At 39.1% G+C, this 16,615-nt stretch overlaps 1 protein-coding gene across 3 annotated transcripts in view; it reads right to left on the bottom strand.

Moving 5' to 3' along the window:
* Positions 1–16,615, bottom strand: part of VCAN (versican) — a 119,818-nt gene that overhangs the window by 81,276 nt on the left and 21,927 nt on the right. For all 3 annotated transcript variants that reach the window (XM_004009067.5, XM_042250731.1, XM_042250732.1), the window contains exons 4-5: positions 14,989–15,163; positions 14,776–14,903 (exon numbers count right to left, since the gene is read on the bottom strand). In XM_004009067.5, the coding sequence (XP_004009116.3) occupies positions 14,776–14,903; positions 14,989–15,163 (303 nt within the window). The remainder of the gene's footprint in view (positions 1–14,775; positions 14,904–14,988; positions 15,164–16,615) is intronic.

Here is a 16,615-nt window from a genome sequence, read left to right as displayed (position 1 = left end):
ATGCAGGAGATGTGGGCTCAATCCCTGGATCTGGAAGATGCCCTGGAGGAGGAAACGGCAACCCACTCCAGTATTCTTCCCTAAAAAATCCCGTGGACACAGGAGCCTGGTGGACTACTGTCCATGGGCCTGCAAAGAGTTGGACATGACTGAGCGACTAAGCTAGTACACAACCAAATAAAAGCTTATTGCTGAAGATGTGGGTTGGGAAGATTATTAACGTATAGTCCAAGTTCTAAGAATACAATTTCCAAAAATGCCTTATACAAAATACTGATAATCCCTGGGACATGACTAGGTATCCAACGAGAAGAGGTTTTGTGGACAACAGCATTTGGAAAACAAATACATACAAGTCATCTGACAGGTTTCATTTCTGTAAGACTTCTCAGAGCAGGTAATATTATAGAATTTACTGCGAGTTCCTATAAAGAAGTCAGGATTTTTAAGCCATTTGACCATTTGAGGAAAAGAATAATCTCCTTTTGCCGTAGAAGACTAACTAATAGTCCACGGATCTATTTCTTAGAGCAGATTGGACTAAACTGCCATAGCGACATGTACAGCAGCAGCGTGAACACCCTCTTCCAATAACACGAGAGAAGACTCTACACATGGACATCACCAGACGGTCAACATTGAAATCAGACTGATTATATTCTTGTAGCCAAAGATGGAGAAGCTCTATACAGTCAGCAAAAACAAGACTGGGAGCTGACTGTGGCTCAGACCATGAACTCCTTATTGCCAAATTCAGACTTAAATTGAAGAAAGTAGGGAAAACCACTAGACCATTCAGGTATGACCTGAATCAAACCCCTTACAATTATACAGTGGAAGTGACAAATAGATTCAAGGGATTAGATCTGACAGACAGAGTGTGTGAAGAACTATGGATGGAGGTTTGTGACATTTTATAGGAGACAGGGATCAAGACCATCCCCAAGGAAAAAAAAAAAGCAAAAAGGCAAAATGGCTGTCTGAGGAGGCATTACAAATAGCTGTGAAAATAAAAGAAGTGAAAGGCAAAGGAGAAATGGAAAGATATACCATTTGAATGCAGAGTTCCAAAGAATAGGAAGGAGAGATAAGAAAGCCTTCCTCAGTGATCAGTGCAAAGAAATAGAGGAAAACAATAGATTGGGAAAGACTAGAGATCTCTTTAAGAAAATTAGAGATACCAAGGGAACATTTCATGCAAAGATGGGCTCAATTAGGACAGAAATTGTATGGACCTAACAGAAGCGGAAAAGGCGATGGCACCCCACTCCAGTACTCTTGCCTGGAAAATCCCATGGATAGAGGAGCTTGGTGGGCTGCAGTCCAAGGGGGTGCAAGGAGTCAGACACGACTTAGCGACTTCACTTTCACTTTTCACTTTTCATGCATTGGAGAAGGAAATGACAACCCACTCCAGTGTTCTTGCCTGGAGAATCCCAGGGACAGGGGAGCCTGGTGGGCTGCCATCTATGAGGTCGTACAGAGTCAGACACGACTGAAGCGACTTAGCAGCAGCAGCAACAGAAGCAGAGGATAATAAGAAGAGGTGGCAAGAATACAAAGGAGAACTGTACGAAAAAGAGCTCATGACTGAGATAATCATGATGGTATGATCACTCACCCAGACCCAGACATCTTGGAATGCAAAGTCAGATGGGCCTTAGGAAGCATCACTACGAACAAAGCTAGTGGAGGTGATGGAATTCCAGTTGAGCTATTTCAAATCCTGAAAGATGATGCGGTGAAAGTGCTGCATTCAAATGCCAGCAAATGTGGAAAACCCAGCAGTGGCTCCAGGACTGGAAAAGGTCAGTTTTAATTCCAATCTCAAAGGAAAGTAATGTCAAAGAATGCTAAAACTAACACACAATTGCACTCATCTCACACGCTAGTAATGTTCAAAATTCTCCAAGCCAGGCTTCAACAGAACACAAACTGTGAACTTCCAGATGTGCAAGCTCGATTTAGAAAAGGCAAAGGAACCAGAGATCAAATGGCCAGCATCCGCTGGATCATGAAAAAAGCAAGAGAGTTCCATAAAAACATCTATTTCTGCTTTATTGACTACACTAAAGCCTTTGACTGTGTGGATCACAACAAGCTATAAAAAATTCTTGAAGAGATGGGAATACCAGATTACCTAACCTGCCTCTTGAGAAATCTGTATGCAGGTCAGGAAGCAATAGTTAGAACAGGACATGGAACAACAGACTGGTTCCAAATTGGGAAGGGATTATGCCAAGGCTGTATATTATCACCCTGCTTATTTAACTTATATGCAGAGTACATCATGAGAAACGCTGGGCCGGATGAAGCACACATTGGAATCAAGATTGCCGGGAAAAATATCAATAACCTCAGATATGCAGATGACACCACTCTTATGGCAGAAAGTGAAGAACTAAAAAGCCTCTTGATGAAAGTGAAAGAGGAGAGTGAAAGAGTTGGCTTAAAGCTCAACATTCAGAAAATGAAGATCATGGCATCCAGTCCCATCTTCATGGGAGATAGATGGGGAAACAGTGGAAACAGTGTCAGACTTAATTTCTGGGGGCTCCAAAATCACTGCAGATGGTGACTGTAGCCATGAAATTAAAAGATGCTTACTCCTTGGAAGGAAAGTTATGACCAACCTAGATAGCATATTGAAAAGCAGAGACATTACTTTGCCAACAAAGGTCTGTCTAGTGAAGGCTATGGTTTTTCCAATGGTCAGGTATGGATGTGAGAGTTGGACTGTGAAGAAAGCTGAGTGCCGAAGAATTGATGCTTTTGAACCGTGGTGTTGGAGAAGACTCTGGAGAGTCCCTTAGACTGCAAGGAGATCCAACCAGTAAATTCTAAAGGAGATCGGTCCTGGGTGTTCATTGGAAGGACTGATGCTAAAGCTGAGACTCCAATACTCTGGTCACCTCATGTGCAGAGTTGACTCATTGGAAAAGGCTCTGATGCTGGGAGGGACTGGGGGCAGGAGGAGAAGGGGACGACAGAGGATGAGATGGCTGGATGGTATCACCGACTCGATGGACATGAGTTTGGGTAAACTCTGGGAGTTGGTGATGAACAGGTAGGCTGGCGTGCTGCAATTCATGGGGTCACAAAGAGTCGGACACAACTGAGTGACCGAACCGAACTGAACTGAGACAGCATATTAAGCAGAGACGTTACTTTGCCAAAAAAGGTCCATCTAGTCAAAACTATGGTTTTTCCAGTAGTCATGTGTGGATGTGAGAGTTGGACTATAAAGAAAGCTTAGTGCCAAAGAATTGATGCTTTTGAACTGTGGTGTTGGAGAAGACTCTTGAGAATCCCTTGGACTACAAGGATATCTAACCAGTCCATCCTAAAGGAAATCAGTCCTGAATATTCATTGGAAGGACTGATGCTGAAGCTGAAAGTCCAATACTTTGGCCACCTCATGTGAAAAGCTGACTCATTTGAAAAGACCCTGATTCTGGGAAAGACAGAACGTGGGAGAGAAGGGGATGACAGAGGATGAGATGGCTGGATGGCGTCACTGACTCAATGGATAAGAGTCTGAGTAAACTCCGGGAGTTGGTGATGGACAGGGATGCCTGGTGTGCTGCAGTCCATGGGGTTGCAAAGAGTCGGACATGACTGAGCGACTGAGAATCATGTATGTTTCAGTCAAGAAGAATAATCTCAGTTGAGCCATAACAAAGATATATCAGCACATATTAAGTTTCTCATAGCCTATGTGTTAACCTGTCCAAGACAGAAACACAGTATATAGACCAGGTAATCAGAATCAAACCAGGAACTAAAAACAAAAACGCAGGTCATATGAAGTCCACTGCCTACCAAGGCTGTGTCAAAGACTGTAAATGAGCAGAAGAAGCTGGACCAGGGCAAAGACCCTGATGGTGTCCAGGACCATATGTAAGGTGAACACGTAAGTGTCCTAACGTAATAACAATCATTTGCTCTTGAGAGCAGATAAAATGTAAGGAAAGAAATACACAAAATATCCTTTATACACAAAGCAATGCAAGACTTAATGTAAAATGTGAAGTTAAGTTGTTCTAAGAATTTACTGACATGTATATATATATATATACGTTCTTATTAGTACACACATAAACTATAATGTAGAACAGAGGATTTCACACATGGGATAATTTGCATATTCATATGGTAAACACATATGCAGTAGCTTAACCTCTGTTTTTCCAAAATATCAAGTTAAATGCTGTGACTTTAAATTATTCCTATTTTTCCAACTTTCTAGGGATGCCCTAGAAGAAACTGGAAGACACTACTGGTGAGATTGTAATATCTGGTGACATTCTACAAACTAAATTCGTCTTAACGACAGGAATTAACATCATCAAAAATATTAAGGAAAAATAATACTTAAATTTGAAAAGTAACTGCTAAAAGACTCTCTGGAAAGTGGATCATGCGTGTTCTTTTTCCACACTTTTGATTGCTAAATGGAAAAGCTATTCCTTGGCAGACTTAGAAATGACACATACTAAAATGTGGCAAGTAGTGATGAAAACAAACCAAAACATTAAGATGACCTACAATGTTCAAAAACCAAGAGTCGATACTCAGGAGTAACTCAGAAAAATTATGAAAGAGACTTTAAGTCCAGAGCAAACTGAGAGAGGATCTTTTTCTTTCACAAACAATTCTCTGAGATTGCCAAGGCGAACAGGAAACTGGCCCCAGCAGATCACAGAGAATTATTCAGGTCCTTCCTAGACGGACTGCTCTCTGTGGTAGTCAAAGCTGAGGTCTCACCACAGTTATCTAGATGGGTCTATTTTCTGGAGAGTGTGATAAATATTTATGCTTCTTCTGTTTATGTGTGTGTGTGCCCGCTCATAATTTATCTATCCCGAACTGTCTGAAAATTAGCTCCTATAAACTAATCATGAGTCTCTTTGCTCATCTGAGAATAGAACTGCATGATTTTTTGTTCACTATAAGGAAGATCAAGATTTGTGATTGTTATTACAGTTTCCTGCTGTTTGGGTCAAAATGTATATGTGTATACAATAAGTGTATGTTGCAATAAGTGTATGCAAAAGTAGACATGGTGTATGAGCTGGAAATAGTCACATGACATATCCATAAGGATAAAACCACTTACAGTATATGGTAAGTGTTATGGTAATAAAGACAAGTCAATATAATTATTACTAGGTTTAAAGTTTTGGACTTTTAAGTTTTTTCAAAGAAAGTTTCCTTTTTCTTCCCTCTGCCTTTTGCTCTTTCTCTCTCTCTCTTTTTTTTTTTTTCCGCTCATGTCTATACAGGATCAAAGCAATAAAGACTAATACTCATTATCCTGGATCACAAAATCTATCAGCTGTATGTGGTTGGTTAATAGCCAACATACACTATTATATAATCTTTTGACAGCCAAAATTTGTAGATAATTCAAAAGCATGTCAGTTCCCCCTAAGATCTGATTCTTTAACCTATACAGAAACCAATCTTCTGTTACCAGTGACAAGAAAACTGGGGCTGCCAAGGTAGCTTCATCCAATTCTAGTGTTAGGCTGGCAACGTATCTAATTTGGGGTGTAATGGCCAGGTCGGCACCTTTCAAATATCTCACTTGCTTTAGGCTGAAGTAAAAAACACCTAGAGCCAGACATCCTGGAGTGTGAAGTCAAGTGGGCCTTAGGAAGCATCACTACGAACAAAGCTAGTAGAGGTGATGGCATTCCAGTTGAGCTATTTCAAATCCTGGAAGATGATGCTGTGAAAGTGCTGGACTCAATATTCCAGCAACTTTGGAAAAGTCAGCAGTGGCCACAGGACTGGAAAAGGTCAGTTTTCATTCCAGTCCCAAAGCAAGGCAATGCCAAAGAATGCTCAAACTAACACACAATTGCACTCATCTCACACGTTAGTAAAGTAATGCTCAAAATTCTCCAAGCCAGGCTTCAGCAATACCTGAACTGTGAACTTCCAGATGTTCAAGCTGGTTTTAGAAAAAGCAGAGGAACCAGAGATCAAATTGCCAACATCCACTGGATCATGAAAAAAGCAAGACAGTTCCAGAAAAACATCTATTTCTGCTTTATTGACTATGCCAAAGCCAACTGTGTGGATCACAATAAACTGTGGAAAATTCTGAAAGAGATGGGAATACCAGACCACCTGACATGCCTCTTGAGAAACCTGTATGCAGGTCAGGAAGCAACAGTTAGAACTGGACATGGAACAACAGACTGGTTCCAAAAAGGAAAAGGAGTACATCAAGACTGTATATTGTCACCCTGTTTATTTAACTTACATGCAGAGTACATCATGAGAAATGCTGGGCTGGAGGAAGCACAAAGTGGAATGAAGATTGCCTGGAGAAATATCAATAACCTCATATATGCAGATGACACCACCCTTATGGCAGAAAGTGAAGAGGAGCTAAAAAGCCTCTTGATGAAAGTGAAAGAGGAGAGTGAAAAGTTGGCTTAAAGCTCAACATTCAGAAAACGAAGATCATGGCAACATGTCCCATCACTTCATGGGAAATAGATGGGGAAACAGTAGAAACAGTGTTAGATTTAATTTCTGGGGGGCTCCAAAATCACTGCAGATGGTGACTGCAGCCATGAAATTAAAAGATGCTTACTCCTTGGAAGGAAAGTTATGACCAACCTCGATAGCATATTGAAAAGCAGAGACATTACTTTGCCAACAAAAGTCTGTCTAGTGAAGGCTATGGTTTTTCCAGTGGTCATGTATGGATATGAGAGTTGGACTGTGAAGAAAGCTGAGCACCGAAGAATTGATGCTTTTGAACTGTGATGCTGGAGAAGACTCTTGCAAGTTCCTTGGACTACAAGGAGTTCCAACCAGTCCAACCTAAAGGAGATCAGTCCTGGGTGTTCTTTGGAAGGACTGATGCTGAAGCTGAAACTCCAATACTTTGGTCACCTCATGTGCAGAGTTGACTCATTGGAAAAGACTTTGATTTTGGGAAGGACTAGGGGCAGGAGGAGAAAGGGACGACAGAGGATGAGATGGCTGGATGGCATCACTGACTCAATGGACATGAGTTTGAGTGAACTCCGGGAGTCGGTGATGGACGGGGAGGCCTGGCATGCTGCGATTCATGGGGTTACAAAGAATCGGACACAACTGAGTGACTGAACTGAACTGAGAAACAAAATGTGCCTTAAAGCATAGACACTGGGTTTTGAAGAATTCAAACTTTAATTAATTTTAGAGAATTGTCATCAGTCATATGATAGTCAGTTAACATTCTTTAAATCAGATAACATCCATGGGAAAAGGAATCCACATATTTGTCCATGTGCTATTACGCAAGATCTTCTACATGTCATTTGAAGGGATTAAAGATACAGGAAATCCCACCAAAATTTAAGCATATTTTTATGGTTTTCAGGATGTCAGATCTCATTCTTTCCCCATGACAGAGCAGTAAGACTTTAATTAGAGTGAGAAAGAGATTCTAAACAATTTCTGGATGTCTGAGTCTTCAAAATATACAGAAGATCGAATGTGTTATTTGGTTTGACAGGCGCAGTATGGCTGCAGGTCAACATAGGAAGATCAGCCTAGTTTTTTTTTTGTTTTTTTTTTTAAACTTTTCACAGCTCAGAGTTAAATGGCCCTGTATTTCCAAAGAAGCTCTTTCAATTTAGAATTCTAGAAATTGCCATCAAGCCTTAAAGCAAATGACTGTCACATGTTTTAAGGGGTTTCTGTCAAGACATTTCTACTTATTTAATTTTAGATTATAAAATAAAAGGGACTATATATAGAAAACCCTGAGGATTCCATAAAAATATATTAGAACTAATAGATAATTTCAACAAGCTTGTAGGATAAAATATACAAGGCCAATCTAAAAAAATCAGTTTATTTCTACACACTTCGAGTGAACAATTAGAAAAAGAAATAAAGAAAATTCCATTTATATTTACATCAAAAGAGAAAAATATTTAGGTTAAATTTAACAAATGTAATGCAAAACCTATACTCTGAAAGCTTTGAAACTATAAAACACTGCTGAAAGAAAGTAAAGAATGTCCAAACAAAAGATGAAAAAATATCCCATGTTTACAGATCTAATCTGAAGACTCAATATTGTCAAGATGACAATACACCTCAAATTGATCTGGAGATTCAATTCAAACTCAGCTGGATTTTTTGCAGAAATTGATAAATGGATCCCAAAGATCATGTAGGAATTCAAGGGGTCCAGAAGAGGTAAAACAATTTTGAAAAAGAAGAACACAGTTGGGAGTCTCATTTTTTCCAATTTCAAAGTTTACTACAAAGCAATAGTAATCCAAATAATGTGATAGTGACATAAGTATAGTCATACAGATCAATGGGACAGAGTCCAGAAACAAACCCATAGATTTAAGATCAATAGATTTCACTGGGGTGTCAAGGCCATTAAAATGAGGAAAAAATAGTCTTTCTAACAAATGGTGCTGGCATAATTGAAAACTCACATACCAAAGCATGGATTTGGATTCTTATGCCATATATAAAAGCATTTCCCTGGTGGCTCAGATGGTAAAGAATCTGCCTGTATAGTAGGAGACCCCAGTTCGATCCCTGGGTCAGGAAAATTCCTGGGAGAAGGGAGTGGCTACACACACCAGTATTCTGACTTGGAGAGTTCCATGGACTGTATAGTCCACAGGGTTGAAAAGAGTCAGATACAACTGAGTGATTTTCACTTTCACTTTCGACCCCATGGACTGTAGCCCGCCAGGCTCCTCTGTCCATGGAATTCTCCAGGTAAGAATACTGGAGTGGGTAGCCATTCCCTTCTCCAGAGGATCTTCCTGACCCAGGGATTGAACCGGGGTCTCCTGCATTACAGTCAGATTCTTGACGATCTGAGCCACCAGGGAAACCCCTTTGTATATGGCATAAGAATCCAAATCCATTCTTTGGTATGTGAGTATTCAATTATGCCAGCACTATTTGTTAAAAAGAACTATTCTTTCCCCATTTAGTGGCCTTGGCACCCTGGTGAAAATCTATTGATCATGCATATATGGGTTTGTTTCTGGATTCTGTCCCATTGATCTCTATGACTATCCTTACGTCACTGCCACAGTGTTTGGATTACTATTGCTCTGTAGTAAATTTTGAAAGTGGAAAGTATGAGACTCCCAACTGTGCTCTTCTTTTTCAAAATTGTTTTACTTCTTCTGCAAAGAGTTGCCATATACAAAATATAACTCAAAATAGATAAAAATAAAAGTGAAAACTTCCACAGTTCTTAGAAACAAACACAGAAATAAGTCTTCATGACTAGGGATTTAGCAGTGTTTTCTTGGATGTGACACCAAAAGCACAAATTATCAAAGAAAAACTAGATATTGGATTTCATCAAAATTAAAAACTTTGTTCATCAAAAGGTCCTATTGAAAAAGTAAAAAGGCAAATCAGAGAATGGGAGAAAATACTTACAAATTATATATCTGAATAGACACTCTTGAACTAGAGTATACAAAGAATTCCTATAACTCAGTAATAAAAAGACAAATACACAATTAAAAATGAGCAAAGCTTCTGAATAGATAATTCTCCAAGAAAATTATGTACATAGTCAACAGTCGTAGGAAAAGTTGCTCAACATCACTAGCTATCAGGGAAATACAAATCAAAACCACACTGAGACAGTATTGCACACATTAGGATAGTTATAATCAAAAAATCAGATTAAAACAAATGTTGGCAAGAATGAAAGAATCAGGACCCTAAGCTACTTCTGGTAAAAATTTCAAAACAGTTCCTCAAAATGTTAAAAATAGAGTTGCCATTTAACCCAGCAATCCCAATCACTGTAATCCAAACAGGAATGCAATCATTACTCAGATAAGAATTAGGATATTTTTGTGTGATGTGAAAAATCAGAGATTTGGGGGAGCATTAAGAGTACTTTGCATCCTCCTGGTTTGTAAGACTGCCTGTTGCTCTACTGGCGAATCTTTGGTTGTCCTGAAAAGCTACTCCAGAAGGACAGTAAAAAAAAAGGGTATATCCAGTCACTTAACTTCCGTTCCTTAGTATCTTCATGTATAAAAAGGAAGGTTTTACAAAAATCCCTGTCAAGGTTTTTCTGAGAATTAAGTTAAAGGACAATACAACCATACAACAAATAGTTTTTTTTTTTTCTCTTATTCTACCCATGGAGCTACTTCACAGTCAATCTATTCAAGTCACACTGACAGAGGGCATCATTTTCCAGAGGTTCTGCCAGGGTCCATGCCTGGACACCTTCCTCAGTGACTCTTAGCGAGACATTCATTTAAACAAAAAGAACTCCAAGTTCAATTTCAAACCCTTAGCAAGGGTTCATGTCTAAAGCCTGTTTGGGAACCCACAGCCTTAACTGTGATCTATGATTCTGTGAGTTCTGTAGAGAATAAAAAGTTTCAGCATCTTCGAGCACCAACATCAATCAATGTGGAGAGATTCTATAATCCGGAATCAATATCTGAAGCCATCTGCTGAACCACAGTGTGCAGGAAACTATTCTAGTTGACATGGGGCATTTTAACGGAATCAACCCAATTATCACTAATTCTTAAATAACTCCCAGCAGTAAAGTAATCTGTAGATTACACACTGCAAACTCCATTAGTATTAAAAGTCAATCTGAGAATCCACAGGCAGGAAATCACACAATTTACAGATTTGGTATCTGATTTTGATCCTATCAAATCCTCTAAAGAAGCTGGAATTAAGCCCTGCTCTAAGACCTGTTTAATGACATTCAGGTTTTTACCTGAATATTTTTAGGTTTTCATATCAAACCTGCATCTCCTGCATTGGCAGGAGGATTCTTTATGGGCTGAGCCACCAGAGAAACTTACATATATAAAGGAGCTTATAAGACAAAAAGGAAAATTTGCTTTTGGTTCTAGGTCAGACACCTGGATGACATGGAAGCATTAGACAAATTATAGAGGTGTTATCCTGATTTTGAAATAAGGAAGCAGTAGAAAAATAAACCTATCATTTATGAATAGGTACAAAGGGACCAATCCCAGAAAAGATAATTGGCTGGGGAGGCAAAAATGGGAAATGACTGGAGAGGCTAGAAAGAATAAAGGAGTATCTCTAGGCAAAAGTTATTTCTAAGAAACACCACAGAAAAGAGTGAAAGGAGAAATTCAAAGAGAAAAACTAGCACCTTGGTGATCCAATGAAAAAAATAGATCCTTAGTAAGTCTGGTGAACAAAATTTGGCATTTGTTTTCAAGTACTGTAGAAATGGTAGGGTGGTGGAGGCGGTTTCCGAAAGAGACAAAGTTTGGAAAAATACTGCAATTACCACCGTGTAGTTCTTTAGTTCTGCTATGTGTCTTATACTGGAATAGATTCTTCACTGTGGTTGGAGAGTTATAGAAGATGGTTATTCCCTTATTTCTACCAGGATCTTACAAAAGGTTTTTCAGAAATAAAAATATTAGGTAATAGTTTGTGTATGATGAATATAAAACAACCAGAAAGAAGAATTCAACACCAGATATGTGGCCCTAACTCTAAGAAAAGTGGGAGTTCAAAATCAGAAAATGGCAGTGTGAGCTGGAAGGGCCAAAGATGGGCTCTTGAAGGCAGTCTGTTCACAGGCATAGGGAAGAGTGGAATGCTGGGAAGATGAGAGGTTTGTTCTCAGAGAGGCTCAAAGCACAACTGTTGGCAGGAGCTAGGGACAGCTGGTGCACGTAAGCAAGGTCATATCAGAGAGACAGAAACACAGCTGAAAAGTTTATACTCCTGAGCCAGGATTGAGGTTCTTTAATGAGCCAGCAGCATTTGCTTGAGGAGGAAGGCAACAGGAAATTCACACCATACCACGCTGAGTAGGCAAATGATATGGCCATGGTGATTGCTTGTTTTGATGGCCATAAAACAGGTCCCTTGAAGAACTATTAAAGGCTTGGGGATTACTTGTGAGGTAAGACAGAAAAGCAGAGATGAGACACCAAAATGATTCACAAACCAGAAATGCAGATATGGAATTCAGAAGAGAGTTTGGGGCTAGACATGCAAAACTGAATACTAAATGAAAAATGAAAACTAAACTTTTGGAACAATTTCAGTTTTCATTTAGTATTCATTTTTCATTTTGTTTTTGTTCTCTTGGTGTCTTTTCAGGTCCTGTTCATCCCTCAAGGCACTTGACTTACTTACATACAAAAGAGCAAAAATGAAATCAATTAAGAATTCAGCAGAAATAAGAACCTTTTTAAAATCTATAAACTATAATAACTACTATTTATTGAGCACTTACTTTGTGCCACACATTGTGGCAAACACTTTATACCTTAACTCATTTTATCTTCATACTGTGAGGAAAAGGGAATTATCCTTTCTGACTCCATTTCACAATAAATGTCATTATAAACATATTGAATATCCTCTGAAACTAATCCCTTCTGTGAAACAAATTAAAGCCTTGCAACTCTGCTGACACAAATTTCAACCAGTGCTTGAATTCGAGTTTATATTAATTCTTTCATCTTTGTCTTCCAACTTCTATGTGGTAAGACAAAAAATTTCAGATTCTGTCGTTTTAGTATAAATACCTCAACTAAAGTTATGCTGTGTTACATACTTCAAGTTTTCAGTTATCAAATACATGAACATATATCCCAAGTAAATATATAACTATATAAAACACAGTTGGGTTACCCTGGAGCAGAGACTGGTTTTACAAATAACAGTTGCCCTAGAAGTGACGATGTTTATGGAGGTGGAGAAGAGCTCCTATATGACTGATAAATCCTTCTCATTGTGTTGTATGCATACATCCTCAGAATGGCTCTTCTGACAGCTCAATTTTCCCCAAACACTAGTTATGATACTCTGAACAGATTTTAGGGAGCCAGCTCTTGATGGGGACAACATGGCTAGGAATCCTTGGCAGGGCTTTTCCCACCAAGACCTGTCAAAAGTATCTCACACAGAATTTATGGAGGGCATGGAATTTCTGGAGCTTCTGCACAAAGTCCTCTAGACTTCAAAGAAGCTAGCGATTCTGTAGCCTTAGAGAGTGGGGTTTCAGTACCTTCATCAGGATAAGACTGAAGAAGAGACATGCAGAGGGACCCCTAGGCATGCTTTCTGGGAGCACTGTAAATACATAATTGTAACTTTCCATCACAAAGGTTGGCTTGTGCTGTTGATGTTTATTCATATGGGGATCAAATTGGCCACAGATTTATACCTGAAAGCCACCATTTCAATTACACTTGGTAAAGATTTTTTAGATAATTACAACATATATACTTTTGCAAAATCTGTCTCTTTAGTTCCAGTATTACCAACATTCCAGAAATTTCTATTGCTATCACTCTAATAGACATTATTCCAAAAGAAAACAACAATGGTAATATAAATTCCACCTTACTGAATTTAGGTACAAATTTCCATCTTACTGAGACAGCAATAACAAAATTTGTTTCCTAAAATCAGAATCTCCTATCAACCATCTCTTATCCTATGGAAAACGTTAACTAAGTTTAAAATTAAACTTAAGGAAGGAGATAAGCTATATCTCATAGCTTGAATTTTCTAGATTATTTTCCCTTTACCTTTGTGAAAAAGGTAAATTGTTAGTATCTGAAGTTATGGTTTAGAAAACACATGTATCAATCTTAAATAACAGTCATAATAAGAATGTTAAGATGCTAGAGAACCACACTAAAGAAATCAGGCTTCTTGGAATCAGGTTATCCTATTCAAATTTAGGACACCAGGCAAATATAAGCTGCTTATTTTCTAGCTTTCAGTCACTGAGGTTGTTTATTCAATTCATAGAATCAGATAATTTAATTATGTTGGGAGGGACTATGGAAATTTTCTAGTCCAACCTCCTCATTTTAAACATAAGAAAATTGAGATCATTCTTCTATGGGTACCCAGCTAAAATTAAATGTATAGCTAAAATTAAATGTATAGCTCAATGTGATACCTCTATTTATATTTTTAGGCCTCTAAGATAGCTATCGCTACAAGTGAACTTCCATTTCAAAAGTCACAGAAACTTCTACTCCATGTGTCTTTTAATAAAACTATATTGTGTCCTTAGGTAACATTGCCAGAAGAGAACTCAAACTTACTATCTCTAAGAGTCTCACTCTGTCACCGAGGAAGAAATGACGATGCCAGAATCAATCAGGCTCTAAGAATCTCTAAAGCAAGGCTTATATCTTACCTGACTTCTCAGTTCTAACAAGCAGAGTATCTATCACATAGTGGGTGTTTGTTTGTTTGTTTGTTTTTTTTGGTGTGCTGATTGATTGAATGAATAAATGATTACTTTAAATATTAGTGTAGCAAAGTGAACACAAGGAGAAGCAAACCATGAAAATCCTTCCTTGGCTAGTTTGTGTTATTCAGTTGCACTTTGGGATGTTTATCAGCACTTGGATTCACAGTGGTTTGTCATCACAGGATTTTACCTGAAGTTCTTACAAGAATAGGTACCGCCCTTACAGGTTTCTATTCTTAATGCTCTAAAAGTGTATTGGAAACGTTCCAATGGCAGCATGACTGAAAGCAAACCTGCCATTAACTAAAGACATTTCAAACCTACATAACCATTTACACAGCCCTCTTTCTCTTTCCACTTTAATTTAAGCTTATTTCACCACAGAATCATACGGTTATTTAAACTAAATGCTGCTGTTTGGAATCCAAACAAGCATGAAGACTCACTCTATCCCCACGTGCTCCCAGTGTTTTCTCGATTTTCTTGGGTCAAATGAAGCTATAGAAATGCGAACATCTTACCATCCAGATGGTCCACGTAACAGTACACATCGTAAGTTTCATGAGGAGCACGGAATCCGTAGGTCCGGACTCCTTCCTTCCCCATCATGTCTCCATAGCAGCCTTCTCGGGGAACCCGGATGGGATACCTGGGAAAATAAAGGACTAGGAAGTAGCACTATATTCTCACTCCCCAAGTGATGAAGTAAGGCCAGTGGCCCCCAGACCACTCACCTAACAGTCTGATCTGACAGCCAGCCTGCATCACACTGCTCAAAACCATCTTCATAGGCCGCATGCAGCTGCTCTGGGGTGGCTATGACGGCCCCAATGTCCACGCAAGCCTTCTGTGCCATCTCAAAATTCAGGGTGTACCTGCTGGTTGCCGCCCTGTAGTGAAACACAACCCCTGCAACGACAGCAGCGAACAATTACAGGCCAGTTCAAGTCTCCCCACATACTGTGCATTTTCTCATTGGAGCAATATGTCAAATGACTTGCTAACACGGTCTTAAGACCATGACAATTTATTTTACTTCATATAGCATTATGCAAAATTATGGTGATCTAAGGAACCCCAGAAGTGCTATTCACTCAGGTATCCCATTCTGCTCCATCAGAGAGTTTCCTAGTCAGGAGTTTTCTGTTCCCACAGAAACCATCTGAAAAAAAGATTTAAGCTGCTAAATCCCAAATGGTGACTAGTTGTCCTAATTATAGGTAATGTTCAGGCTGTCACGGCTTCCCAGGTGCTTCAGTGGATAAAGAATCTGCCTGCAATGCAGGAGATGCAGGTTCAGTCCCTGGGTAGGGAAGATCCCCTGGAGGAGGGCATGGCAACCCACTCCAGTATTCTTGCCTGGAGAATCCCATGGACAGAGGAGCCTGGTGGGCTCCAGTCCATGGGGTTTCAAAATAGTCTGACACCGCTGAAGCAACTGAGCATGCACGCACAGGCTATCAGGGGAACCATGGACGACTAAAGGGAGTAGGTGCTGCAAGAGATAGAGAGAGTTAAGGAGGTCACGAGATCAACTCCTCTTACTTCATGTTTGTACTCAGGGCCAACTCAATAGAAGCATATAGAACCTTCACCAATACCACTTCCGCCAAACTTGAAATATTGTGGTATTTGCTTACAGAGACAATATATTATAATGGAAAAGACACTGGAGTATATAAGAGAAGGCCTATTCCAATTCCTGATTTGCTCCTTAATCATATATAAGCCTTAATTTCCTCCTCTATAAAGCATACCTAACAGTGCTTATGTAGTTTTATTGAAATGAAGATCAAATTAGATAAAGAATTTTAAAATATCTTAAAATATTGGATAGGCTACTATAACAAATGTTTATCATATTCATTAACTGATTTGCATAATGTAGGATCTCCACTTTGACAGGTAAAATGTATGATTTTTATCCCAAAGAAGGCCTGAAATAAAGTTCTCCAGACTCCTGCGGTAGAAGCCAAGCATCCTGATATGTGCTTCAAATTCCACTTTGTTGTATTTTCGGAGTTGCATAAACTAGTGGTTCTTGAACTGTGTTTCAGGGTCAAAGAGCTGTCAAAAGCCTGAGAAAAGAGCAACTGAGGGGGTGAAGCTTGGGCCCCTCCTCCCACTTGTGCAAGGGCATCTCCATTTTTAACTGGAGTAAATATGGTGACTCATTTTCATCAGACAGCAAAGTGAGTCAAGCTAATGTGCCTAGGAAGTCACTGGAAAATAGAAATCGGAGTAATTGGGTTTTATGGATAAGATTTTATTGTCATATCATTTAACACCACGTATTTATTATGTGGAATTAATTTTGGTTTCCAAGATATCTTTCACTTTCCTTTTATTCTTAGTAATTTC

This window comes from Ovis aries, chromosome 5 (genome assembly GCF_016772045.2).
Source record: "Ovis aries strain OAR_USU_Benz2616 breed Rambouillet chromosome 5, ARS-UI_Ramb_v3.0, whole genome shotgun sequence".
Lineage (NCBI taxonomy): Eukaryota > Metazoa > Chordata > Mammalia > Artiodactyla > Bovidae > Ovis > Ovis aries.
This window is presented reverse-complemented; position numbering and strand designations above follow the sequence as displayed.